The sequence below is a fragment of the Scatophagus argus genome, chromosome 4 (assembly GCF_020382885.2).
Source record: "Scatophagus argus isolate fScaArg1 chromosome 4, fScaArg1.pri, whole genome shotgun sequence".
Lineage (NCBI taxonomy): Eukaryota > Metazoa > Chordata > Actinopteri > Scatophagidae > Scatophagus > Scatophagus argus.
The window spans coordinates 22,995,942-23,023,806 of NC_058496.1; the positions used below are offsets into that span (position 1 = coordinate 22,995,942).

Here is a 27,865-nt window from a genome sequence, read left to right on the forward strand (position 1 = left end):
ACACTGTCCCTGTGAGACAGTTAGATCATCACAATACTGTTGTTTTTGACAACATCATCGATTGATATCAATGTGTCGTGTTGTTGATGTCAGGACAACACCTTCTGTTTACAGTTTCGGTGATTTTCCTGCTCTTACATCAGTTCACATCACTGATAACGTGATGCTCCATTCCACTATCCATTTTGGCATTCATAATATCTTAATAAAAGCAAGAAAGTTCGATTATTATAGAATGTGACTTTTTCAAACTTTTACATTTTTAACTAAATCCTGTCGAAAACAAAAATAGCTTTTGAAAAACTTCCTCAGTGACTCCTGAGTGACACACATTTCCAGGGTGAAGTCAGAAAAAAAACTTTTCACCTGATTGCATCAACATAACATGAAACTCCTTTGAAAGTTACCACCAACGCTTCCGCTGTGTTCAGAAGACAGGAAGAAGAATGTGTTGAGTAACGAGCATGCGGCTCATGGGTACTCTGTAGCACTAAGTGGCAGATAAAGTTTTTAAGACTGTTTTATACATGTGAATGCATCAGGAAGTCATCAACTTCAACGTCTGAAACATGAACAAACGGAAACTGAGTAAGTTATATCTTAATTTCTGATGCTGTTGTGTACTATGTAGGATTTTTAGGAGGTTTCTTTGCCCAAACTATCATGAGAGAGAGTTTATTTATTTATTTAGACACTTTATTTTCCAAGTTAAATTTGGAACCACTAACCAAAAGTAGTTAAGCATATGTACTATGTTACTTGAGTACTGCACTTGTGTATAAATAATGTACATGTATGAGTAGGCTATTTCTGTTTTATGCGACCTCAACTAAACGACCTGTATAAAGTGTATAAAGTGTACACTACAACTGTATAAAGTAGTTTAAACTACAACAGTAAAATGCTGCTTACACAACAATGCATCAGTATTTATAATGCCATTTGTTGGAACATATTATCCAGAAGAGCCAGTTTTCTGCAAAACAACTATTTATACTTTTGAAACTCAGAGCCAATAGTAAATCTGAACTTTTACTTAGATGGGAATTCAAATGCAGGACTTTTACTTGTAATTTGTCAACTGCAATGTATTGTTTTAAAGGCTTATCAAATCTAACATGTCATACATACAACAAAAATCTGGTGCAACGCTTTGTGGTAAGGGAATAAGGGGCAGATAAAAGTGCAAAGACATGATTAAAAAAAAAAACAACAAACAACTTTACATAAAAGCAGCAAGAAAGGAAAAAATAAGCAGCAAGATAAAATGTTTAAAATAAAGTAAAACCTTACTTTCCACCAGTGGAAAATGAATCCTAGTAAAGACAGATATGATGAGTCAGGAAGGCTGAGGCAAGTTCATTTGTGTCATCCAAACAGGAGAATGATTGATGCTTGTTTCACTGTGAGTGCGTGTGTTTGCGTATGTGTGTGTGTGTTTTGCTCTTTGTTCGCTGTTCCACTTAAACACAGTTTTGTGGTCCATTGTAAATGAAGCATAGACGTGTCCTTGTGCAGTTTGAATGGACAGCAGCTTGGCTGAGTGCAGAGTTTAGCACAGAGTTGAGCTAAGAAAAGACAGCGAATGTCTGAAAGGACAACAGATCACAGTGCTTCTCTTTTGCTGCTGTTTAACTTGAGAGTTGTTCACTATTTAAAGCTGAATTTCACCCATGGTGCGTCTGAAAGTATTTCATTCAGTTCAGGACTGAAGCTTTAAACAAATTACTGGGCTACTTTTCTTTGAGCTTAGCAGGATATCAAAAACTCTGTGCAACAAGTCAGTTTAGTCGTGTGATCAATAGTAAACAGCCAATGAAAAGTTTTCATTGTAGAGTTATGTTGATGTCTTTACTTTTGAATGTCCCTTAAAAAGTGACAAAAAATAGTTCTGAATCATAAGTGCTGAATCTCTTGGTGGAGAACAGTTCAAATTTGTTGTGAAGAAAGAAGCAAAAAAAGGACAAGGTAGCCTTCAGTGGCTGTGCACGACATGGAAAGACTTCCTACAACAAAGATTGTTGGAAAAGCTTGATGACGGTTTTACGTGCGATTCATACTGCAGTCTCCTGGGTGAGAATCGTGTCTCTCTCACTACTTTCTTACAACATAAACTATGTCAGGCTGTGCAGTGGATCTGATTGTCTCATACTGAAACTGGTGTGTTTACAGTGGAGTTAGTTAAAAGACTGGTGCATCTCAAAAACAGCATCATGTGAAAGTTTTTTATATGTATAAGTATGTATATAACATATATACAGTAACTCAGAACCAACTTACACTAGTGATGGCATTTTTAGCAGCCACAGGGCCACTGAGTCAGACCTTTTTGCTAGATGAAAAGGTTGGCTTGCAACCTCCATTCCAGTTTATCCCAAAGGTGTTGGATGGGGTTGAGGTCAGGTCTCTGTGTGGGCCAGTCAGGTTCTTCCACACCAAACTCATCCAGCCATGTCTTTATGGACTTTGCTTTGTGCACTGGGACACAGTCATGCTGGAATAGAAGTTGGAAGCATAGCATTGTCCAAAATGTGTTGGTGTGCTGAAGCATTAAGATTTCCCTTCACTGGAAGTAAGGGGTCCAATCTAACCCACCCCCTGAAAAACAGACTCATCCCAATACTTTTGTCTATATAGTGTAGTTGATTGTTGAGTCTTATTCACAAATTTTCAGTTTGTGGCTATTTGACATCCAGGGAATGATACTCATCAATTCCTTTAAATATCCTATCTTTATGTTTTCCTGATGAGCAGTATTGCGGAAATAATGACTGCTGTCTGACCAAAAGAAAGGACTCGCATGATGTTGTCATGTTGCTGTCTTGCCCTTCCCCCGAAAGTCAACTCTGTCAAAACGGCTTGCTATTGGGCAAGTGGAGTGGGTCACTTAGAAATAGAATGAAATCCTTCAACTTGAGTCTGTCTCCTGTATGGGCCTGTCACCATCAGTCCTTCTATATTTCACAGTATACTACAGTTTTTTAAATCCGGAGCCTGTAGTGACTTTCTCACATGCCAGTAGTGAAGTTTCCATCAGCCAGCAAAGACTGGTTTGCCAGATCCCAAGGAGAAAGTAACCATAGCAACGGAGTAGGCTAGACCAACCAATAAAACGACAGAATAGGAAATGGCACAAGGATTTTTTTAGTTTCAGTTTCAGTTTAAAGCTATATTTAACAGATTAAAGAGGAAATCGTGCATGTTGGGTGAAGGCCAAGGTAGCCCTGTGGTCTAATCAAACGCTTGCCTCTTGGAAGACTTGGATTTGTGATAGAAATATTAATAATTTCTTCATAGCCCTGAAATTTGCTTTTAGAACAGTGAAAAAAAATAGTCATCGGGAATAACTGAATTTCGATGAAAAAAAGTAGCTTCCTTGCCTTTGCACCTCCCTTCTCTCTCTTTCTCAAAATCTTTAGTCTATATTTAGCTCAGGAAATAAATATCCATCAGTGTTTTTAGAGTCTAATAGGTCCCTGGGGCAGAAACATAATCAAACACTGCTGAGAGCTCGAGGGGCTGCAGTTTGGAATAGAAACGATGAGAGTTTCAGCAGATGACAGAACAACAACATTCCTCAGATGACTCAGAGGCAAAGAAAACATTTTTGTTTTTTACAGGACAAAGTTAAAATGAAATGTTTGCAGCTGCCAGTGTCTTAAAAGTCCCACATCATTCTTAACATGTCTCACAGAGGGAATAATGTACCTGACTGAAACCATAACCTTCAGCAGGAATAAGCAGGTGGATGCAATCAACCATGCCAGACTGGAGTGATATAAACTTTTATAATCGTATGGCCTTCTTAGCAACAGCTCGGATAACAAGGTCAACAGCAACATTTTGTATTTCCCCATTTTACTGAAAGAACAGGTAGTCATTTCCTGGACTTCATCATTCACTATCTGAGATCAGACTGACTCATTGTTAAGGCTCATCAGTCAGCAGGATACAGATGTATCACAAAGTCTTTAAGGCACTCTTAGATATATCATAATTCGTTTATCAACCACTTGAACCTTTTCTGTACTGTATTAAACCAGCCAAACTCAGGCGAATGGTGAAAAAGGCCTGAGAATGTAGAGACTGGCAGAATCAGAGGTCAGAGAGCTTTGAGAGAGCCTGCCTTACTGTATGTTTGAGAGCAAAAAGACTAAAGATTGTAATGTCCAACCAGAAAACTGCTGTAAATTATTGTAAAAGGAGTTTACAATTTGTCCTTGTTAAGCTCGGCTCATTTAACTTGTTAGCTTATGGCATGGCAGCACTCTAATAAGTCTAAGTCTGAGTACAGCTGAGACTAACTGGAATTTTGGTGAGGGGACATTCTGGTATTGCAGCAGCCACACAGATAAACAGAAGAACAAGCATTGACTGAGCATGAACATGTTTTTGGTGTTTGCCTTCAACCTCAAACTGACCTCACGACTTACCAACTTACTTCTCCTTTCTAGAAATGAGTTTTTCTTCATGTTAATGAAACAGAAAGATTTTTAAATCTCATGGTCACTTCTTCATCTTACAACATCAAAAGGCAAACTTGTGTGGATATTATATGCAATTGTGTTAGTTTAGAATTGATTATTTGGCGATTGTGAGTGTCTGAAGCAAATTCAGGGCAATTTGTCCAACAGCTGCAAAGTCCCTTCACTCTGAAGCAAAGAATTTAGAGTCTCTGCAGTTGACTCACTTACTGACTGGCTAAAATCATATCTGGTGTTTAGAAATGGTGAAAAAAATTGTTGAATTCATATGTGACATTTGTCTAAAAACAGATGTGTTCCCCCTTGTAATTTCTGTCTCTGTCTAATGATATTGACAAAGAAATATTTCTGGCCATTCTAATTAACTACTTTGTACTCTCCAGGTTTGAAATGGTTTGGGAGCCTCACTAATCTGTCCACCCGCCGCCAGTCAGAGAAGACTAAAGTAAAGGCAGCTCCAGACCATGATGGGATCATCGCCAAATCAGCAGAGGGGGGGCCATCAGTGGATGACATGGAGTCCTGCCTCCACAGCCCTAGTTATGCCCACTCCAGTGAAATGTACTCACATGTGGGCACTGTGCCCCGCAGCCAGAAGCAGAAAAAGAGCTGCAAGGGCCTGAAGGAGAAGAGGAAGAAAGAGGAGGAGGAGGAGAAGGATGATGAGGGGGTCAGTGTCGAGCAGAGCCAGTGGAAGGTGGGGGAACATGTCCAGAACTCTCCTCTGCTCAGTGCTCTGTCCAGTCTCAGTTTGACCAGTCTGGACTGGCCTCTTCCTGGTTCTGCAGCCGCCCAGCTGCTGCCTGCCACCCCAGTAACCACCTGGCCTTCACCTTTGACCTCAGCACCTGAAAACTGCTTCAGTGATCCTTCAGCAGATTGTATTAAGAGCCAAGAGGCATTGTCAAGGAGCAAGGATGCATTAGAAAATGATAAACCCATAAGAGAGCCTTCAAACATGACAACTGATGTCCCCAAAGTGACCTCACTGCAGGATGTGTACGTGCAGATGGACCCCATAGTCAAAGCAGTTCACAGGCACGTAGACGACCAAACGTATAAACAGGAAATTACAAAGAGGGTGAACGGCTTGCAGGAAGTGGAGAGTATCAACAGGTGAGCAAGTTAAATTATTACACTACTAAATTAGTCTGTGGTTTGGCTTTTTCACTCTACCAACTTCTCAACCTGAAGCATCACTAATAATTAAAAAAAAATCTCCCTCCTACCGTTTGATTAGTTTTAAGTCTTATTTTCCTCATATTCCTCATATTTTCCTCCCTTATTTTAAGGACATTTCAAAGTGTAATGAACAAATAAATTATAATTAAAAGTTGAGATAATATTCACAAGTAAATTCACAAGCTACAAAGAAGTATGTAATTAAGGTTAGCTCCACTTTTACCTGCTGTAACATTCACTTTACATGGCTACATCGGTAACGATAATTCAACATTAAATGAGCGATTCTGCATCATGAGTACTTTCATTTGGTAAAATACTTGGTACATTATGCTCACTTTGATGCAAATAGTTTCGTACTTTTCTTGAGTAAAATTTTGCTTGACTTACTTGAAAACGTACTATTTATACACTGTGGTACCACTGCTTCTTTTACTTTAAAAGCAAAAGGTCTGAGGACTTCTTCCGCCAATAACATGCACTCAAAGTACTACTACTTTTACCAGTCGTGTTTGGCTCAGCAATGTTGTTTAATCGTTTGACAACGACTTCTAATAAAATTTACATTGCATTTCAGATAAGTTTGTTAACAGTTATGTAATTTTACAAAAAATGTCAGAAAGTTACAAGGCACAATGTCGTAATAGTATTTATTTAGTCATGTAATATCTCAGGATGACAATAAGAACATAAATGTTGAGCCAGTGGACATGCGCAGTGGCTCTCTGCCTGCCCGCTGTGGTTCAGTCGGTCAGCTGGTTGAATCTCAGCGACAGTGATTGCTGGACTGTGCGGGAGAAGATGTGTGAAGTTGGGGATGTTAACTGTCCGTCAGTCGGCTCCGAGGAGGCAGAGAGAAGGTGAGGAAACAAATATGACTAAGTCAGTTATTACTCGTTAATATCAAGTCGGTACTCTGTGTGTGTGTGTGTGTGTGTGTGTGTTTGTGTGTGTGTGATGAGGTTTATGAGAGCAGCGCTACACCTCGGAGACAATCATTGTCAGAGGAGGAATGTGCTCTATGTTATTGTAATCTGTCATCTGTTAAACTTCTCCAAGAGTCATCTACAAGGTGGAAAGCGACAGGGACTGTCCTAACATTTGAACTCTAATCGATATTTCCCTCATGAAGTTTGGCCATTTGATCCATTTAGAGTGGAAACAGGCACATGTTTTCGGTTTTGATGCCATAAAACATGAAAAGCTGAGCAGTAAAACATTTACAACAACTAGTCGACTTTGAAATCAGTGGGTTGCCAAGCTGGCCTAGAGTCTGTCTGTCAGTCTGCCTATGTGTTATATGCAAGAGAGGCAACTGAATCTGGAACTGAACCGGACTGTATGTTACATAAGAGGAGGAATTTGATCCAGCTCTGGTCTCAGTCAGAGGGGCGATAAGGCTTTTTGGCGTGTATGCAGCAGCCTGTTTCACTTTGTCTTGTCTGTCTTACCTGCTTCAGCCAGACCCGATTTACACCTGACTTTGACCTTTGACTGTTCTGCCCTACGAAGGAGTAACTAGAGAAGGAGGTGAAGTTGGAGAAGATACATTGAGAAAATGTTTTCAAGTTTTTCTCAGTGTATTCTTCTTTGCAAATATAAAGGTTGTTACGCTCTCATTTTAGTTATTTTAGGTTAATCGTTTTTTCTTAGAAGCCATAGCTTTTCCTATATAAAGAAAACAGGTAACATTGAAACATTGAATATTACTGGTATTTCAATTTGAACTTAGTTAACATATTTGAATGCATGAGATTTCAGGCAGAGTCAGTGGAAGTAATGCATCCTCACGATGGCCTAGGGTCACACATGTGTCGCGTACTTGTGGTGTCCCAGGTCTGATTTTAGCGAGGGACCTTTAGTGCCTGTCACTGCTTTTACTCTCTCCCAGTCTTTCCATTCATTTGCCTTTAGAGCGGCCACGATTGGTCGGTTAATAGATTAGTTGATGGAAAGTTTACAGCTTCTTTGCTGCTTTTCTTTGTCTTTTCGAATGAGGACTTTTGGACTGTTGGATACATAAACAAATTTGAAGAGGTCACTTTAGGCTGTGGAAACTTTTTTCCACCTGTTTTTAGATGAAACAATTAATCGATTGATTGTGAAAATAATCAGCACATTAACCAATAATAAAAAATAATTGTTCAATTTGATGTACTCTGAAATGTCAAATAAAAAATCAGAAGTTAACTAAATCTGAACCATAGACGTGACAGATCAGTTGTTTGGTTTTCTTTGGTTGACTGGCATGAGTTGAACCGGGCAGATTCTGATCAGCAGCTGGTGACTCTCTGACCTCTTTGAGCTGTCATAATAAGAGAGACGGTTCTGTTTTGCAGTTTATGAATCAGTCAGAGCGGTAGTGGTTATTGAGGTCAACCTCCACCTTCATTTAATAAGACAGACAGGCTCAAAGAGTGTGCTTCTCTGTAGCAAACTTCAACAGGCTCTGCTCTGTGGAACATACGTCGGTGGTGACCCACATTTGTCTCACGCAGTGGTGGAAGAGCTGCTGGCTGAAAGAGCAGGAAGTGCTGTAAAGTTTGCTGCCGTTTGGGGAGCACAGGCCCCAGGCAGAGGGAGGTTCCCCTCACTGGGCTCTCGGAGCAGCACTCAGTGGAGAGGTTCACTGTGGCTGTGATTCGCTCTCATGGTCTCGGTGATCGGCCACAGATATCCCTCATGAAACTCAGAAGAATAAATCTGTGTGAGAACTTATCTACTGCACAAGCTGCTCCTCTTCTTCTCCTGTGTTTATTGGCGAATCACATTTGAAGATGTATATCAGCACACGCTGTATTGGAATGTGAGGATACTGAGCTTGTTCAGTCGAAGCAGTCTGGCTCCATGATACTGGCTCTGTTTACCGGCTGTAATTTCAGTATTAGTTCATAAAATAAGTTTCCCATGAATTGTTAGGCTGATAGTTTATCTCTTTGATAAATATGTAAACAACCCAATTAAACACTCTGGTGGCTATACTGTAACATGCTGTAGGAAGAACAGGCCAACACTAAGCCAAACTTTATGTGCAGCGATATTGCACATTTTCTGAGAACTAATACTGAAACAGTGCTGTACTTGTAATGAAGGCAAGATGATGAGATGTTTACAGATATTTTCTCATGAGAAAACAAAATCAGACTTGTCTTCTTCAGAGCTTTTATTGTTTCGTGAGCTGCTTACTTTTTGCGAATGAAATCATTATTTAATGATCACAGGAAAACCAAATGTCAGAAATGAATACGTGCACGTCCTCCCAACCTTACAAAGGGCAGGTTTTACCCTGATCATCAAATCATTTTAAAACTACTGATGTGACCCAATGAGCTCCCTACATACAGCAACAATTCAGGACGTGAAATCGACTACACAGGGTTTGTGAATGCAGCTTTTGAATGTCAGGGAGTTTTTTATGCAGCATTTTACTTGTGAGTTCACATCTGTGTGTGTGTGTGTGTGTGTGTGTGGTTGCTGTCTGCTCTCAGAGTTTGTGTTTGGGAACAAAAGGTCACCTCCCTTGACATTACTCATGGAAATATGCAGCATGTTGCGGAAGAAAAGTCACTGTTAACATGCAGTTTCACTGACACAACACATCACTGCTGTCACAAAGACAGTTGGAGCATTTTTCAAGTTTTCTAACGTCAGTTAAAAGGGCCTGCACTCCTCGTTTTCTGACTCCCAGAGCCTTCAGACTTGGTGAGAAGCCAGCTTGTGTGATTACGGGATGGACTTCGGGGAGAAAAGCAGTTTTCTTTCTTCAGTCCTGAAAAACACACACAAAAAGACTCCTCGTCCTCTCTGAAAAAGTTTGTTGTGTTGCAAGCCGTTGCTGGGTGGTGGCAGATTAACACACTGCTGTTGTCAGAGAGTTTAGCAACAGGACAGACAGATGGGAGAAAGAAAGCTGTACTGGTACTACTACTATTGCTACTGCTGCTACAACTGCTATTAGGACTTGGTACTAAACCTCAGTACTTTGCCACCAACCAAGATGTACCTGTTGCATTGAATATCAAAAAGTATCTCTGGGCATCAAGTACCTGTCAGAAACTATTAGACCACCAATTTGGTCCAGACTGAAATAACTTAACTATTATGAATCTGGTTACCATGAAATGTAGTCTAGATTTTCATGGTGCCCAGAAAATGAATCCCATTGACTTTGGTTGATCCTCAAACTTTTCCTGTATCGACACCAGGAGGTCAAATTTTTTACATTTTCATAAAATATCAGATCTGAATTTATTATTATTATTATTATTATTTTTCCTTTTTTTTTTTTGCTTATTATGTGATCAGGTTATTTCTCATTTAAATTAACATTTCATTTATTTGCTCAAAGTTCTTGTGGGGCTGCTTGTGTTTAGACAAGATTCATTCATTCAAGGCCTTTAAGTGGAGAATTGTTAAATGAAAAAGGGATGTGAATGTATTGCTCAAGGCAAGGTACTGAAAGAAGTATCATTTGGTACCAGTTGGTTTCTGTTCTGTTTCAATATGACTACCGCTGTCCGAAATAAATTAATGTTTTAATAGGCTGGACTTTCCTCAGACTCAGATGAGAAGCCCAGGACGTTCAGACGGTGGAACATTTTTATGTTCTCGTTTGACTGTGGGAAAGTGAAGCATAAAAACTTTACTAATGTTAAGGAAAGTTTCCAAAGATTATGAGAGCATTAATGCATTTTAAGCTATGTAAGATAATCTGAAAAATAACTTCCTAATCAGCTTCTTATTGTAAGTTGTTGGTTTCCAACCTGTTTGGATATAAGTTAAATATTTGTCTCTTAGATTTGATTTGTAGGATGTTTGTAGGACATAAATAGAGACTAATCTTAAAAAAGAAACAATTTTGGATAACAGAAATATATTCTTTTTTGTTTGTCTAAGTTAACCGTAAGAATTATCTTGAGAACCTTCAGGGAAAGACCTGGTATTCACTCTGGAGTGCAACCTGAACACTCTGCTGTCTGTGCTGGCTGAAACACTTGAGAGGTTTCTGTATTTGCCTGTTCCCTGTGCTGTTGGTGTGAAGTTATTGCTGTTGGTTATTCTCACACACCAGCCAGAATTAGGAAGTACAAACAAGTGAACCTAAATCTCATTATGACAGCTTTTTTGCTTATGTTACCATTGAGATGTCGCCATCTCCTAAACCACATTAGCGCCATCATGACGAAGCAGTTCAGTCTTGACTTTGACCAAACTATCACTCAAGATGTGTAAATGTGGTCGTTGCCTGTGACAAACATTTTTTGTTTTGTTCTTCCTGATGATTTGCTATGAAGTTTCCTAGAAAGAGCAAATTTTTTTAACTGAAGAGGACAGCACCAATAATGAATGAATATTCATTTTGATTTAATTAGAACTTTCCATTGCAATTAATAACTATTTGTTATTGATTACAAGAAGCTGTTTGTAAATAGTAGTATATTATAGTAAATAGTTCTGTATGATAAACGTGGAAAATATGTGCATTTTATATTTTCAGATTTATTGAACCTTTATTTAACTTGAAAAACACCTGCAGCCAGAAGAAAGAACAGAGCGTGTGAAGTGAATTCAGAGAAAGAGACTAGATTTTTCTAGTTATTAGAGAAGGTTCCAGGCAGAGGAAGCAGCACACATTTAAGCTCTTTGACACAGATTAGTGCTTTGGGAAGGACCAATCAAAATTTATCCTGGGACAAGGGGTCGATCTGTCAGTCCACCACTTAAGCCCAGACTGCAAAATGTTAACCACTGTTGGATAGTTTTCCAGGGAATTTGTCTGACTTTTCCTCTCAAACCACTAGCAGGTCAAAATTTTCGTTTATTCTATGAAAGATAAATAACATCATCTTGATGGTTTGGTGCCGGATTTAAGTGAAATGGTCCCCAGATACAAATACCTGCAAATCAAACGAAATTCCCGTCAGCGTCAGCTAAATAAAGTAAATCCTGTGAAACAAAAGTGAAAAGTTACAGACTTGTCTATTAAATTATTAGAGTTTTTTGATGTAAACATTTGATATGTTTTGTTTTTCAGTTTGCGGGACTTCAGAGACAGTGGTGGAGAATATGTGAAGGTAAGCTTCCTCTTCACATGACTTCAAATCTACTTTCAACAAACACAAATCTTGTTTGTGTTTGTGTGTGACTTCCTTTTACTGTGATGCTGCTTTTCTCTCTTCCTCTTCTCAGATAAGATACTTTGTGTTCCCAGCTTTGGCACCAGTTTCAGTTAAGGTTAAATTAAAACTTGTTTCTATTTGGGCTTCTCTACACAAAGACACACAAGCTCTAATTCTGTCAGAGTGGGTCACAGCGGCCCTCTGCAGTGAAATACTTTGATGCTGCCGCTGTTGCCGTTGGTAACTGCAGCGGCCTCGATTCTGCCAGCAGCTCTGCCTGGAGAAGATGGAAAGAGACACAGGCAGTGAGAGAATTTCCAGTTCATTGACTTATAATTGGATACTTGACAAACACACTTGTATGAATAGGAGAAGCTGGCAATGAATTATAATGCTAATGAAATTAAAGCTATTCATTAGAGACTTCCAGGTCTTTTCCCCCTCTAAAATACACACGCACACACACACACACACACACACACACATACACACACTCCTATTTTGATTTGAAGTGGTCCTGGCTCGGAGCCCAACCCTTGATTCACAGTCCACTGGGACAAACCATTCTGTCAAAAACTGAGGGGTGGGAAGTGTCAGGGAGAAGAAAAACAACATGTCACCTGTATAACAGTGTAATAATAGGAACTCTGTGTGTGGGTTTGTGTCCAAAAATAAAAGCTTTCGCAGCTTGCTGTTGGTGTAAACTTGATATACAGTATCTTTGGGATTTTTCGTGGCTATGTGTGTGTTTGTACAAAGACGTGTCAAACAAAGCACCACTGAATGATGACCCCTGTTGCACAATAACGTTGCTATGGTGACGAGGCCAAGACTCCAGCATGGGTCTGGGTCTCAGGCCCCCGGTGCTGCCAGTGTTGATGCCAGTGTGGGAATGCCAGAGCCATCCATCCTCCCTGCTCTTTCCCCGTCTGTCCTCTCGTAACACACACAGTCACAAAAAATAGAGCTGAGGAGGCTGCAGTTTGACAGTTTACCCACAATGTATTTTCTCTTAGAGGACAAACATTTCATCACACGTTTGAGGAAAGAGAGGAGTCTAGTTTGCCTTTACAGATGACGGAAAAGTGGAAAATAGCAGCAGAAATGCAGAAGACAGCAGACCCCTCTGTTGGGACTTCATTCTGAAGTCAGAAGATGCTGGATGATGCTCTAAACTGATGTGCTTGCGTTGTTTTGTTTGATTTCTGTGCCTAATTGTGCACCTGTGATGCCTTTTAAGTTCTCCAAAGAAAAATTCTGGTTGGAGCCGCCATCAGAGAAACAGAGGAAACAGCTGGAGGAGGAGCTGAAGTTGAGCGGCACCAACCTGAAGAGCCATGCCTGGTATCATGGACATATACCCTGGGAGGTCTGTCTTACACACACACACAAAGTATATTTGTCACACTTTCATTCATCATTTGGTTCCTGGAGGCTTACCTTAACCATAACCATAACTCTAACATTAACCTAAAGCAAATATTTTAACAACTGGAGCAAAAATAAATTGGAACCAAGCCAAAAAATTGTATCACATTGAAATAATATCATCTGAACTGTATTTTAGAGTGGATTTTTCCTTAAAAATCTCAGCACACTGAGTGATGCCTAGGTTCAACCACAAGAGGGAGCTCTGTTCAAAAGCTTAGAGGCAAACTCTTGTTTGTTAATCTAGATTCATAAAATTTGTTGAAAAAAATCCCTTGAAACAGCAGTTTAGTTTTAATATTGTAATCAGTTATGACATTGACACCAAACTTCCAATTTATTTGGAAAAATGCATCATCTCTTGTGCGTGAGTCAAACAGTGGATATGAGGTGGTAAGATCAGCACTTTGAGTTATGCCACGCCAGCTTTGACTAATGTAACTGGAAATAAATGTCATGTTTTTGTCAAAGGTAGACTGTGAGTAGTCTACCAGACTGGGTTTAGGAAAGAGGGAAGTCAAGGTCATAACCAAAACCTGACCCAAAATGATTTATCCTCAACCAAAATAAAATATGCTTCACCTGCAGTGGCAGTGTGGCAGTGTTTTTATACCAGTTAGACAAAATACAAACCCATTTTACAGTTGGCAAAATAAGGCTACCTCACAGCTCTCTGAATGTGGGCATTTACATAAAAACCTCAGATGGTAAATTCAGTAACAAAGAAAGATGAAAATGTTCCCTCAGGTGTCAGAGAGCCTGGTGGTGAACCACGGCGACTTCCTCGTCAGAGACTCTCAGTCCAGTCAAGGTGACTTTGTCCTCACTAGCCGCTGGGAGCAGAAAACACTTCACTTCCTCATCAGAAAGACGGTGGTCCAGTCGAGTGAGACGTATACTCGGGTCCAGTACGGCCTGGAGAGCGAGGCCTTCGACTCTCTGCCAGCTCTTGTTCACTTCTATGTGGGCAGCAGGGCGGCTCTGACCCAGTGGAGTGGAGCTCAGATTCACCGTCCCGTGAACAGGACGCTGCCTCTCAGCTACCTGGAGATGGCCTTCTGCACCGCCGTCAGCCCGCCGACCTGCCACAGAGGGCCGATGAACAGCAACGTGAACAGACAGGAGAGGGTCGGTCCAAGAAGGTGAGGTTTCACTGAGGACGTATAAGAACAGAGAGGGGCTGTTTCATTCTTTTCAGATTGTTTTGCGTTGTTGACAAGAGATGAAACTGTGATGTTCAGTCTCTAAGTAACAGCATCTGGTTACATTTCTGATGTTATAATAATACAATGATTTTAATGATACAAGGGTTTTGTTTTTAGAGATGGTGTTGCAGTTAAACTGTATTTCTAGACCACCAGACCATTGTGCTTTTCAATGTTTGACTGATTGTTTTGATTATTCTATCAACTGTTTAATCCATAAAATGTCAGAAAGTAGTGAAAAATGTCCTGAGTACAAAATAACACCTTCAAATTGTTTGTTTTGTTTGCCCAACATCCAAAACCCCAAAATATTTGATGACAGATTCAACACTACACCAGGTTACCGAGTAAACTGTTGTCAGTAGTTCAATAACACACCAAGGTTGAGTAAAAAAAAGAAAAAAGGGCAAGCAGGTTGACTGTACGTATCCACACCCATGACACACTGCTTTTTAGGGTTTGGGTTTTCTGACGACACGTCTGTTTGTGTCAGCTTTTACTTTGTCTTCTAGTCTCTGTGCTGTGTTAAAATCTTTCATAAAACTTTTGTCCCGGTGTTTGCACTCAAGTATTTCTTTGCAAAGTTTAAAGTGATGATGAAAAGAGGTGGATGGAGAAATGCCTGACGCCTAACTATAAAAACCCTCATGAAATCATCTGTAAAATATGATAGCTTTGTAGACTGGCTGCCTGACTGATGTCTGTGCCGCACTTTATTCTTCTTTTTGTGACTGTATTACACTGCACACACACTACCTGAATTTACTCTGGGCAGATACAATGTGAGTGTTCCAGTTGGTGCAGAAAGTTTAGACATTTTTCAGTTCATTTTTGTGATAAAAGCAGGCAAGTTGTATTTTTTCCAAATACTTCATATGTCAGCACCAGACGTAACTCCGTAATACACAGACGTAACTCTGTCTTTATATCATTTTATTAGTCTGAGAAAGTAAATGTGATGAAGAGACACAGATTCAAAATGAGATACTGTATGGTGATAACCATCTCCTCTCTGTCTCTGTGTCTCTGTGCAGTCCTTCCTCTGTCCACCACAGGAAGGCAGACGTAAGCATGGAGCAGGGTGACCAGCCTCTGCAGACTGCAGGAGAATCCTCACTCTGTATTCCACACAGCAGCTGTAAGTTTAACACTAAACTCTTTGTCCTCTGTGTTGTGCTCTGATGCTCTGCTCCATCAAACAGTTAAATCCAGAATAACCAAGGAGTAGCATGTTTATTATTTGGTTAAATCATTCTGAGTTTATTCTCCATTCTTCTTAACAGGATACAGTAAGAGTCAGCTTGAAGCCCTAGACTTTATCAGTTCCTTCAAGCGAGCCTTTTTGGTAGTTTTACTTTTATGGCCAAGTAGGTGCTCCATGTTCATGTTTGGTGCACAAGTAGTGGAGTTATAATAAAATATTTTAAATCTGTGTCAAATAAAGCCTGACCAATTCAAAACTGGGCAGATGTTATCAGATTATTTTAGTCCATTACAGATGTATGTGTATTAGAATATGTGCTGGGTGATAAGTAACAAGGCACTCCAGTACAGAAATGTCAGAGTAAAGTGACATTGAAGTGAAATTAGAGTTAAAACATACATTCCAAGTTTTTAGAAATTGTACCTCAAAATCTTTTAATCAGCTTAATCAATCGTTTAAATTGACAGAAGTCTTGATAATAGGTTCCAGTCTCTCTTTAACACTTATTCCACAGAGGTCATGAGGCTGATCATGTGAGGAGTTTAATGTAGAAGGGGCAGTATTTTATACTGCAACTCTGTTCATTACATTTTGAGGTGGATCTAGACATTTTAATGGCTCCTAGCCAATCTTCCTCACTATACTCCGTGTGAAGATCACACTTCAGTTTCTGTGTGGTGCTTGTGGTATCACCTGGGCTGAGAGAATATCAGTGTAAAGAAGGCTGAAATAAAATGGATGATACCTTTACGGTCAACAGGGAGCCTCTTTACACCATTGTGCTTGACTCGATCTGGAAGAGGTAAACTTTTGGATCATTAGAAAACCATAAAAATGTTCCTTTAGCCATACTGAACTGTCACTGCAGGTGTCAGGAAGTTGCATTAGTTTTTGATAATTGTTATTCATAATTATTACATGAGCGATCTTTATGAAACCAGATAGCATAATGGATAAGGCTATGGTTCGAATTCAGCTGGGAACCATTGTCCCCATCTCTCTTTTAGTTTTTTGCTTCTCCACACTATTGGCTGTGGATTATTCAAAATAAATAAATCATATCCTAGCATGAGAATATTTCAAAGCTGTTAAAAAGTCTGTTGATGTCAAACAGTAAGTGAATGTGTGAAATGAACAGAAACTTCAGACATAATGGTCGTGTCCTACATGTACTATCTGATTACAATAACCTAAAATTAAAAGAGTTAAGTAGTGTAAGACGATCCCAATAAGCTGCTGAGCTTTTATAAGGTCTCCACCTGCTTTATGGCACAGGACAGTTTACTATGTCTCCATTTCTTGATGCTTTATTTAACGGACAATACCTATTAATTTTAAAATGTTTTACACACACCCTGACAAAGATGACGACATAAGTTGCTGGATTGGTAAACTATCCATGAATTTTATTAATTTGATGAAGTATTTGTTTCAGTTACCTTCCAAAAATAAGAAAGAACTGTATTAAGAAAAATACAAATTACAAACATACCTTTGTGGAATGACAACATCATATCATTTATGCCAGTTTTTCTAAAATTAATCTTATTTCAATTAATTCAAATATACGCAGTAGTTTATGAGAATGAGAAAAACATTTGAAAAACCGACAGGAAATCCTTTGAAACATTCCTGGATATGGATTAAAAACTGATCTCTCTCTTCCAATCTCAAGGTATAACTTTCTACCAATTTGCGTTGTAAGTTATTCAAAAATTTAATTTTTAGAAATCCTTCTAACTATCAAAAACACAAACAAACAAGCAGAACAGAAACATTACCTCTAAGGCTGAAATCATTACACACACTCAGGCATGTAAGGATACACTCAGGGTGTAAGGATACCAGCGTAAGACTGGTTTCCTTACAGTGCTCAGGACTTAGATCTGAACACTTTATTAATGTTATTGTTTTCTTTACAAGAAATTAAGATTCAGAAGAGTGACACAACTGTTTTGTAGCACTGTCATTATTCCTTTTTGTCTTTGCTTCTAGAAAACACCCTCCGCCACAAAACCTTTACTGCAGAAATAAAAACAATGAATACTAGCAAAATAACTGCCAGCAGAAATGCCATCACATCAATTGAATGGTACTGGATTGCGGGCATCTTGTAAGACTCCGTCTGTAGATGCTTCGCTCCTTTGTGCCTCATGACAAATTCGATCCAGAATATGGCGCGGTCCATTGGCTTCATGGGCTGATCTCTGTGCAGGTTGGACAGTTTTTTCATCTTCTCCCTATAAGATGGTTTATAGAGTACCTCCTTCAGGGCCTCCAGGAAGTTGTCTTTGTTTACAGTTGCGAGGTCCAAGACTTTAGCCACACCTTTCGTTTTCATCCTGAAAAAGTTGTCCTGCTGGTCGAACATGAGGGGCAGGCCGACAAGGGGGACGCCATTGTAGATAGCCTCCTGCATTCCATTGGTGCCTCCGTGTGCCACAAACACTCTGGTCTTGGGGTGACCCAGGAGATCGTTTTGAGGCAGCCAGTCCAAGATTAAGGTGTTGTTGCCCAGGGTGGATGGCCTTTTGCCTTTGTGCCTCCAGATCACCTTCTGAGGAAGTTCAGCAAAAGCAGCAGCAATGTCGTCAGTGATGTCCTCAGGAAGTGTTGCCACCAGGGTTCCCAATGTCATAACAATGATGCCATGTTCACCAGAGCTCTGGACAAAATCCTCTAATTCTTTAGACAGGGGTTTGGAGGGTTTGCACTGAAATCCTGACATGTAGATGACATTTGGCATTGTGGGTCGTGGGAACTCAAAGGTAAAATCATTCCTCATTAGCCAGATGTCTGCTGCCTGAAAAAACTCCATGTAATGCACATCATTTCCGAAGTAACGTTGAACAAATGGTTTGTAGGTTGCGTCTGTAACATACCAGATCTGAAAACAAGAGAAGAAATAGTAAAGAAAGTTTCCGACCCGCTGGAAAAAGGTCATCTTGTCGGTCAGATCTGTCCCTGGAATTGGGACATAGGACAAGGGGGAAGGTGCAATCGCCTGGTGCCCCTCACCTTGAACAGTCCACCTCACATTTAAGACAAGTGGAAGACCCAAACGATGACTCAGAAGAACCCCTGCACCAATTGCAGGGTCTGTTAGAACCAAATCATATTTTGCATCGTGGAGGCTCTGCATCAGTTTGGTATTCTCAAACATGTCCCCCAGCATCTGAAGCACCTGCTTATTCATCTGATAGAACTGTTCCATTAGTTCATATTCCAGAGATATACGACTCCATAGTGAGGCACCTTCTCGCCGCATGCTCAGCATTCGTTTTACAAATGACCCAAAGCGCTCCTCATCAAAACCAGCAGAGGAATTTAAAGTGATGGACTTGTAGTGTGGGGACTCTGGCTTGATGTACCAGCTATCAGATGACCTCAGTACTGTGATTTCATGGCCTTTGGAGTGAAGCTCCTCAATGAGGACCTTCATGTTGATCCAGTGACTTCCATCCAATGGGTACACCAAGACTTTCCCTCCATTTACCATGGGCGAAGAGCAGAGCAGCAGCGCAAGTGCCACCAAGGTTGGTCGGTGCATCTCTGAAAGGGATTCTGACAAGAGATGTAAGGTTCTGTTAAGGCTTTACAAGTTTTCTCTTTATCAAAGGAGAGAACTGTCAATTTCCTGTTTAATGGCTGAATTGAATTTGCTTTTCAGTTATTATTTCGTAGCTGCATTCATAAAACCTCTAGCCAAATGCCTTCTGATTAATGCCAGTTGGTCTTGTAAGACTGTAATGTATTACATCATGCAAAATAGGCAGCGCTGATGGTTATTGATACTGCTTTCTGTACTCAACACAGCAACAACATTTCCCTGCTCTGAGATTAGTGAATACCACTTACTTACAATTGTTACAGTTGCAAATTCTGTGTTTCAGTAAAGTGGAGCCAAAACAAACCTGATGGAATTCTGTCTGCAGATGATTTTCATAATTCTTTCAGCAAACTGAGGAATGCTCCTCCAGGACTTCCACAATTACATAATACGGCTCAATAACAGCTTTCGGATTACATAATTACACATTGTGGGACTTCCAGTCACTAAATCCCAGGAGGTTTACAAAAGCTGTTTTCATTTGGTAGGTGTTCTCAGTTCTGGGTTTCACAGCTTTGAAGGCGTTTAACTATAATGGTGGTGTAATAGCATCTGCTAAGTATTTACACAGTCAGAGGACAAGGACCTTTATGTACGGAACCACATCAGTCAGTAAAATGATATGCATGTACTATGACTGCTTCTACTAGTGTGAATAATGATAGCATAATACACTTTTGAATTATAAAAAAAATACATAACCTAAAACGAGCTCTTTTCTAAACTACAGTTAAAGCCACTACTACTAGTACTACTACTACTAATAATAATTTTTATGTTAGTTATAAATAATTTGTTGTTGATGCCTGAGAATTGAGAGCCCATCATTAAATAGCAAAGACTACCTGGAATAAATGCAAGTGCATATTCTCTCTGTGTAAGGAAATAAAAAGTCTGAACCTTCTGTTCTTGCATTTCTGCAAACAGGAAACATGAGGCTATTTTGTTAGCAGATAAACAAATGTTTTCAAAACAATTATTCATTCATATTCATTATTCACTGTACTCAGGGTTTCAGTGAACAGTATATTCATGCACATGTACGTCACAGAAATATTTCTGAACACAAAAACAATTGCTCTGATGCATCAGAAAAAGGTTTGTTCAGCTTTGTATTAGAATACCACCAGCATATTTTAGCTTCTATACCACTTTCATTTGTCTTCATTATTTGATGTAAACACTTACAGAAAGCGTTCCACTCAACAGATTTCACGTGTCAACACGAGCTCGTTGTTTGTGCGTCCAACCTCCTTCACAGCAGATGGCTGACTGACTGACTTTTATCCAGGTCTGATAGTCAGAGCAGCACTGAGGAAGTAGTCACAGAGGTAACAGAACTAAAGTTCAGAGGGTGTGTGGTCTGCAGCAGTTGGATGGTTACACAATGGAGGGCTGAGAGTCCCACATGACCAACCCAGAGTTTGAACTTAATGTGTTGTACTGAGATAAGATCTGTGCTTTCAGGTAAATATGGAGCAAAGGCAAATTAACAAGGCAAGAAGAGGTTTACGTATTTTTAATTTTAAAGGATGCATGATGAAGGTCCCTGATGGAAAACTTGCTCCACTAGATGAATATTGCACACATCGAAGTGTGCGGATGCTTTCCATGTTTATTTTTATTATTGAACCTCAGCTTCAGCTCCCCCAACAAGCCTTTGTTTTGGTCAGAAGTGGCAGATCTTTACGTATTTGTTAAAAAAAATAATGATAAAAACATAGGAAGAGCAACAATAAACTTCAAACTGTGCAATTGAAATAAAAAGTCAGGGTGTTGTGACAAATACTAGAGGAAAAAAAAACTTAAAAAGCTGTTGTTGATTTTAAGAATCATTTAGCAAAGCAAACTAATGAAAAGAGGCAAAAACAGTATAGAAATAAGATATAAATGTGACTAAGAATTCAGTTAAAGAATTGCAACAGTTTATTGGTTACATTACATTTTTCCACATGTGAAAAGCTTATACGAGGTCTCTGAGCCACCTCGTAGTGCTTGTTGATACTGTTATGATCGTGTACGCAGGCATATGAATCGCCAGGTTTTTTAGGTTTCCGTGTAAACATGTTGTCCTCAGTGTAACAAAAAAAAAGCATGATAAGATTCAAAACTAGGATGCTATTGCACATGTAAACTCACTCAGTGTGTCGTAAGTTGAAGGTCATTGCAGTACATGACCAAACAGCATGATTATGCCAGATGTACATGAACTTATATGACCTTGTTTCACTGCTTTTAAACAAACAATATGTTCTTTCATGAGACAAGTGAATTATGCATTAAAATTATACGTTTCACACAGAAGCTGAGGTGAAAGATTTGGTCGAGAAACAACACAGTCTGGCTTTTGATAAATTACCTGGTGTTGCACTTTGATGTGAGGATGTTTCAGTTTGTCCCTCTTGCGTGTGATCAGTTTGCCTGACGTGCGGGTTAGCAGGTTCAACTCAGCCACAGCTGCAGGAGCAGACCCATGAGGCCAGCAAATGGCAATGCAATAAAGCTAGGCAGTTAGGCAGTCCAAAAACAGCAATTCAGAATCAGGACTTTCAGGACGGTAATCCTGGTGTCTCCCAGATGTTTTACCTAGCTTGACTAAGTATAATGAGTTGGTACTAATCAATCTAATTTTCCTACGACTGTGATGATCAACCCAACCAAGAGACATGACATAACTACAATTAAACCTGATTCTGAATGTGATCTACACTTCAGCCTCATTTAAAGGATAAATCTGGTGATGTTCCCAAACCCAAACCAACGATATCGTCATTTACAAGTTTTGTGCCTGAGGCATCGTATTGCTGTGTGACAAAACTCCATTGATGTTCAAAAATTAAAAACCCATCAATGAGTTCCTTCGTTACCATGAACTCACGCACTGTTGATTTCCACTGTTGCTGCTACTACTGCTCACTGGAGCACCAAATGTGGATCAATTTGCTGCTGAAAATGGTCCCAAACACTATTTATCCCTGTTTAGGTAATGTTTGATAAAAGCTACAATGACCAGCTGTTTAAAGGAATTACTGAGCCTTTTTTTTAATCCATTTATTTATTTTTCAAGTAGTAACCACTGGGGTTTTTTATATGCCTCTCTAGAAAACAGACTCATACCTTCATCATTTGACTTGAAAAAAACGGAAAAAGAGGTAATAAATATTCTCCTTTCCCTTCCCCTCTTCTGTCGGCAGCTCCACAGTCTAGAAGCCCGAGCGTTAGCCGGGCGGGCAGCGTGGCTCCATCCCCGTCCCTCTCCAGGCGCTTGGATACCTCCCGACCCCTGCCATCTGCCGACGCCTCCATCCACACACAGCTTAACGACACACCCCAGCCTCATGTGAACCAGGACTCCTCATCCTCTGAGGCAGGTGGAAGCTGCTACACAGAGCTGTATCCGGGCCCTCAGAGCTACGTGGAGAGGCTGTGGGCGGAGGAAGGGTCACTGGGCACCGATGCACTGAGGGTGGAGGATGGGAATGTGTACTTCTCTCCAGTAGTGGAGACAGTCTCTTCTTTCAAACCAAGCAGGTACCAGTCGCCACTGATGCCCAAGGAGAATAAACCTTTGGAGGTGGGCATCCTGCGGAAGGTGAAGGAGCTGCTGGCCGAGATTGACCCCAGGGCAGCGGCCAAGCATATCACCAAGGCTGACTGCACGGTACTGTTTAAAGCTGCCGTAGTTAAGTTAGATATGTTCAGAAAAACTGTAGCTAAAATAACTATTCATAATTTCTAACATAACTTTTTAGCCCCTTTCACTTAATAGCTTGGAACTTCACGGCCTTGATTCATTTTGACCCATATGCATCAGCTGTTTTCAGAGGGAAAACTATGACACACTCTCTGTGCATGCTTGCTATGTATCTGCAGGATATTGCATACTGGGTTTGCTCACCTGTTTGCCATAATAACTTAACAATGAAGAAGTAATAATCTGTGTACAGGAAAATGTTGTAAATCACATGACGAGGTTATGTGACATGAGAAAAACATGGATGCATCCTATGTCCAGATGTCTCAGGGTTCATTTTCTTGCTCATGACTAAAGAAACAAAAAGAAAAACAATAAATCAGAACTCAAACACATCACACAGACATGAGGCTGTGCATATCTACACTTATTCCTGCCAAATATTGTGATAAAATTACCCACAAAGCTCGGAGTAGGCCAATAATCATGCGTGTCTGTGTTTCCCCAGGTGGCCAGAATTCTGGAGGTGACTCCAGAGGTGCAAAGGATGATGGGAGTTACCTCTGGGATGGAGCTGCTCACGTTGCCCCATGGCCAACAATTGAGACTAGACCTGCTGGAGAGGTAAGCAAGGATTCATGCAGTTGTTAATGTGGCTGTAGGTTTTTTGTGAATTTTTTAAAGAGGAGATTAAAGTTAACCTCCTAAAGCTGTGTATGCTTTGGAGGCCATTCTTCTCATTGATGACATATGGCTGATATGATGATTTGATTGTGATTTTGAGCTCAAGTTTAGAGTTTAAAGTCAGTAACACCTTCCGCAGGTTCCAGACCATGGCGACCATGTTGGCTGTGGATGTGCTGGGCTGCACGGGGACTACTGAGGAGAGGGCCAGTCTGCTACACAAAATCATCCAAATCGCCGCTGAACTCAAGGGCACCATGGGCAACATGTTTGGCTTCGCAGCTGTCATGAGAGCCTTAGACCTGCCGCAGGTGAACACGCATCACACAGAGCGCATAGTTCCTTTTAAAGATGGCTTTTGGGTGTTTTGCCTTTATTGATTGAGTGGAGACAGACAGAAAACACTGGGAGAGAGAGAGGGATGACATGCAACAGAAGTCTCTGGCTGAAAGTGAACTAGGCTATAGTTGAGCACTTAACACGTCGCATGTAATCAAAGTGATTGTATTTATTATCATCACTGCCAGCAATAATTTGCAGTCAAACCGGCAGTCTAACCCTTTACCCTTTGTACATGAATAAAACTGCACCATCATGGCCACGTTATCTTTGAGTGGTGGTATGAACCTGCGAAAGGCAGTCCTGTCTTCTCTATGTAAAAGTTCATAGCGTGACTTGATAAATCAGTTATCACAAATGTCTTATCTTTGTAATTGGAGACCAACTTTCTTTGAAGGACAAAAACTGAAACTTAATGGCTATGTATTAATGGTGGTGCTTTTCTGTGTCCCAGGTGTCCCGTCTGGAGCAGACCTGGACAGCTTTGCGGCAGAGACACACAGAAGGCGCTATTCTTTATGAGAAAACTCTGAGGCCATTTATGAAGAGTCTGAACGATGGGAGAGGTAGAGGTCCTCCGGCACTGCACACCACACATTCCAAAGTGTGGTTATACACTGATCCCTGATCTGGTCCATTTGTTGAGCGCAAAACAACACTGACTCTGTCTCTGTGTCTGCCCCTCAGAAAGCTGTGCACTGTCCAACACCACCTTCCCTCATGTCCTACCCCTCCTGTCTCTGCTGGAGAAGAACGCAGCAGTGAGTGAGGGGACAGATCCGTGGGAGACGGTGGAAGTCGGGGTGGATGTGGTCATGTTCCACCTGGGCGCGGCGAGGACTTTCGCTCAGCTGGGGGGCATCTATCGTTCCAACGCCGAGAGCAAACTCAAATGTAAGAGCAGGCGCGGGGGAAGAAGGACGTTTTAATTGCAAATAGTTTGCAGTACTACAACTTTCCTAGCACCTCACTTTACATTCTTTGATAGATGGTGAAGAAGGTTGTGTAGTGGATTAAAGGAAAGCAAAATAATCAATTATAAGAAAAAGGAAGAAATTTGTAGAAGAACTTTGCAGTGACACTCAGTTGTTTCAGATATCAGCTTTAAAGACACTACAGGTAGGATCTGAACAAGAGAGTATGGGAGACAGCAACACACACCGAGAGTGACTGGGCTGAAAACAACACATAAGGTCTTATTTTTCTATAAACAACAACACATGCGGTTGGAATAATTTGAAAGGTGCCAATCTGCCTGAGGTGTTCATGTGAGATTACCAGAACGTTTGCAATAGTCTGGTTAAAATTTAACTGAGAAAATAACTCCGGCTTGTCCGGCTGTTTCCACGTTTGTGGAAACAGTGTAGTGTAATTACTTCACTATTCAGCCGGGCGCTTAAAAGACAATAAATGAATAAATAAGTAAGTCAGTAAGTTAAGTAAACATAAACAATGTCAGCAGTGTCAAGGGGTCAATCAGCATGTTTTGAGATAGGGTCTCCTTCCACTGCTTTAAATACAAAAGCTAAATAATGTAATCTGTCACTTGCAATCTAAAGGATTAGTTAGTAGGATTATAATTTTAAACATTAGTTTTTCAATGAAATTTCTATCCTGTCAGTGTGCTTGAGTGGATAGGAGAGAGGTGCCATTTTCCTAGTTATTTCGTATTTAAAGGAAAAGAAAAAAAATTTGGTGAAAGTGAAAAAAAAGAAACAAATGAGTAATATCTAAAGTACTATAAACCAGTTCTAATCTCTGCTGTTGGTGATGTGATGCTGATGTTGCAGGCTTCCAGGAACAGGCGGAGGTAATGGAGCTCTTCCTGACTGACTTCCAGATGAGGCTGCTGTGGGGGAGCCGGGGAGCCCAGGAGAGCCAGGATCTGCGATACGCCAAATTTGACCAGGTGCTGACCGCCCTGTCCAACAAGCTGGAGCCACCTGTCAGACCGCACTGACCTCAGACCTGTCTTTAATAACTTTGTCTGCTTGTGACGGGCTCCCTGTCATGTTCTCATTCCTACATGGGAAAGTCTGCTGGGCGCTGAGCAGTTCCTCCTGGCAGCTGGGATTCTGATGATCTTCCACTCGCCTTTGAGCAAGTCATGAAAGGGGAAAACAGAATGTTTGAACCAGGAAGACTCCCGGCACGAGCCCACTTTGTGAGCCTTTAGACTCTAGGCATTTAAACCAGCGCCCCATCTTTGTAGGTCAAAACCTGCCCTTAAAAGTAAGAGACTGCGACAGTTGGAGGTGAAACTAACTCTTCAGTCTTGTGTCTCTGGAGCTTGTTGGGATTCAGATTCTTGTTCAAAATCACATTAGTGGGATGAATGTTATCATCTAATTCATTCTCCTGGTAAATTTCTTATAACAGTATGTTTGGTACCTTTGATGCTGAGCCCACCTGAGCTCGAGCTCAAGACCACCCAGCGCAGCTTTAATTATACAAGTCAGTTGTTGGTGGATGGTGGAGAAGTGGGAGCATGAGGTAGTACTGCACCGTGGAGGACAAAAATACAAACCAAGAAGCTGCAGAAATTACAGTCTCATGTCCTCATCACAGTCTCATTTACCACTATCTATATATTCTTAACTGAGGACTTGTACCACTTTAATGTTCAGTGTGTCCTCAGAAATTAACTTTATCCTGCCAACGTCGGTTATTTCATATGTTATCGTTTCTTTTTCTTTCAGACACAATGAACCAAAATGTGAACTTGCAAGATGTCAATGTAAATATGCAACACTGTGCCAGGTTCTGTTGTGCTTCCCTGGATCTGTTTTCAAGAAAATAGTTCCTGAGATGAGGCTGTGCCTCAGTCTGCTTGGTACATTTATAGAAATGAGTTTATGTCTGCCTGAAGGCTGGACCTTCCCTAAATCTACAACTGTATGACCTTTATGTCATATTGTACAACCCAGTAACAGAATAACATTCTATCCACATTTGCATATTTTGTAGTATGTTTATCACCGTGTGTTTATCATTAGGATTTTCTAATGTGAAGTTGGTATTTAAAGGGATTACAGATGCTGCAATCAGTGCTGGGGTCAATTCACTTTCAGTTCTGCACTTTAATTAAACTTCCCTTTTCTCTTTGTTTCTTATTCTTCTTGTTTCCTTCAGAATAAAGCTGTAGGGTTCTTCACGTTATCACACATACTGTATATGTCTATGTGAATATAGTGAGTGAACTGAAAGTGAACTGACCCTAACAACATGAGTGCAGCTGGTCGGTGTAGAGCATTTCTATTACCTTACGTGGGCCCAGTATTAATGTATAATATTTATCTGACATGTGACATCTAAATAAACATGTTTACCTAACTGTCAAGTCAGTTCATTACATAAAACTATCGGTTACATGTCTGATAGGAGCCTCCATGGATCGAACTCTTTTTTCCACCACATCCCACAGATGCTGGATTGGACTGAGATGGAGGATTTGGAGACCAAGTCAACACCTCAAACTTATTGTTCCTCAAACCATTCTTGAAGCATCTTTGCAGTGTGGCGGGACACATTATCCTTCCGAAAGGGGCCACTGCCATCAGGGAATATTGTTTCCGTGACGGAGTGTACTTAGCTAGCACCAGTGTTTAGTTAGGTGGCAGGGGTCAAAGTAACATGCAGGTGAATGGCAGGACACAAAGTCTATCAGCAGGACATTGTCCAAATCATCACACTGCTTCTGCCGGCCTGCCTTCTTCCCATAGTGCATCCTGGTGTCATATCTTCCCCAGGTAAGCAACACGCACACACCCATCCATCCACACAAAGGAAAAGAAAGGGTGATTGATCAGACCAGGCCACCTTCTTCCATTGCTCTGTGGTCCACTTCTGGTGCTCACATGCCCATCTTGTGGGGTTTTGGCAGTGGACATGGGTCAACATGGGTACCCTGACCAGT

At 40.6% G+C, this 27,865-nt stretch overlaps 2 protein-coding genes across 3 annotated transcripts; one reads left to right on the forward strand and one right to left on the reverse strand.

Moving 5' to 3' along the window:
• The first annotated feature begins 416 nt into the window (after positions 1–416).
• On the forward strand, positions 417–26,928 carry sh2d3cb (SH2 domain containing 3Cb). 2 transcript variants are annotated; one of them, XM_046385863.1, is made up of 12 exons: positions 417–588; positions 4,868–5,600; positions 11,701–11,740; positions 13,026–13,154; positions 13,961–14,355; positions 15,453–15,556; positions 22,427–22,893; positions 23,435–23,550; positions 23,750–23,921; positions 24,404–24,515; positions 24,637–24,843; positions 25,740–26,928. In XM_046385863.1, the coding sequence occupies exons 1-12, from the start codon at positions 570–572 to the stop codon at positions 25,907–25,909; spliced, it is 2,664 nt and encodes an 887-aa protein (XP_046241819.1). In that variant the 5' UTR covers positions 417–569; the 3' UTR covers positions 25,910–26,928. The 2 variants fall into 2 exon arrangements, with proteins under 2 accessions (XP_046241819.1, XP_046241821.1); XM_046385865.1 differs by lacking the exons at positions 417–588; positions 4,868–5,600 and adding an exon at positions 5,615–6,526.
• LOC124057516 (UDP-glucuronosyltransferase 2A1-like) lies at positions 17,298–20,578 on the reverse strand. The gene is made up of 2 exons (XM_046385866.1): positions 20,421–20,578; positions 17,298–19,186 (listed from the first exon to the last, which is right to left on the reverse strand). Exon 2 carries the CDS (start codon positions 19,170–19,172, stop codon positions 17,592–17,594), a length of 1,581 nt encoding a protein of 526 aa, XP_046241822.1. The 5' UTR covers positions 19,173–19,186; positions 20,421–20,578; the 3' UTR covers positions 17,298–17,591.
• Positions 26,929–27,865: the final 937 nt, after the last annotated feature.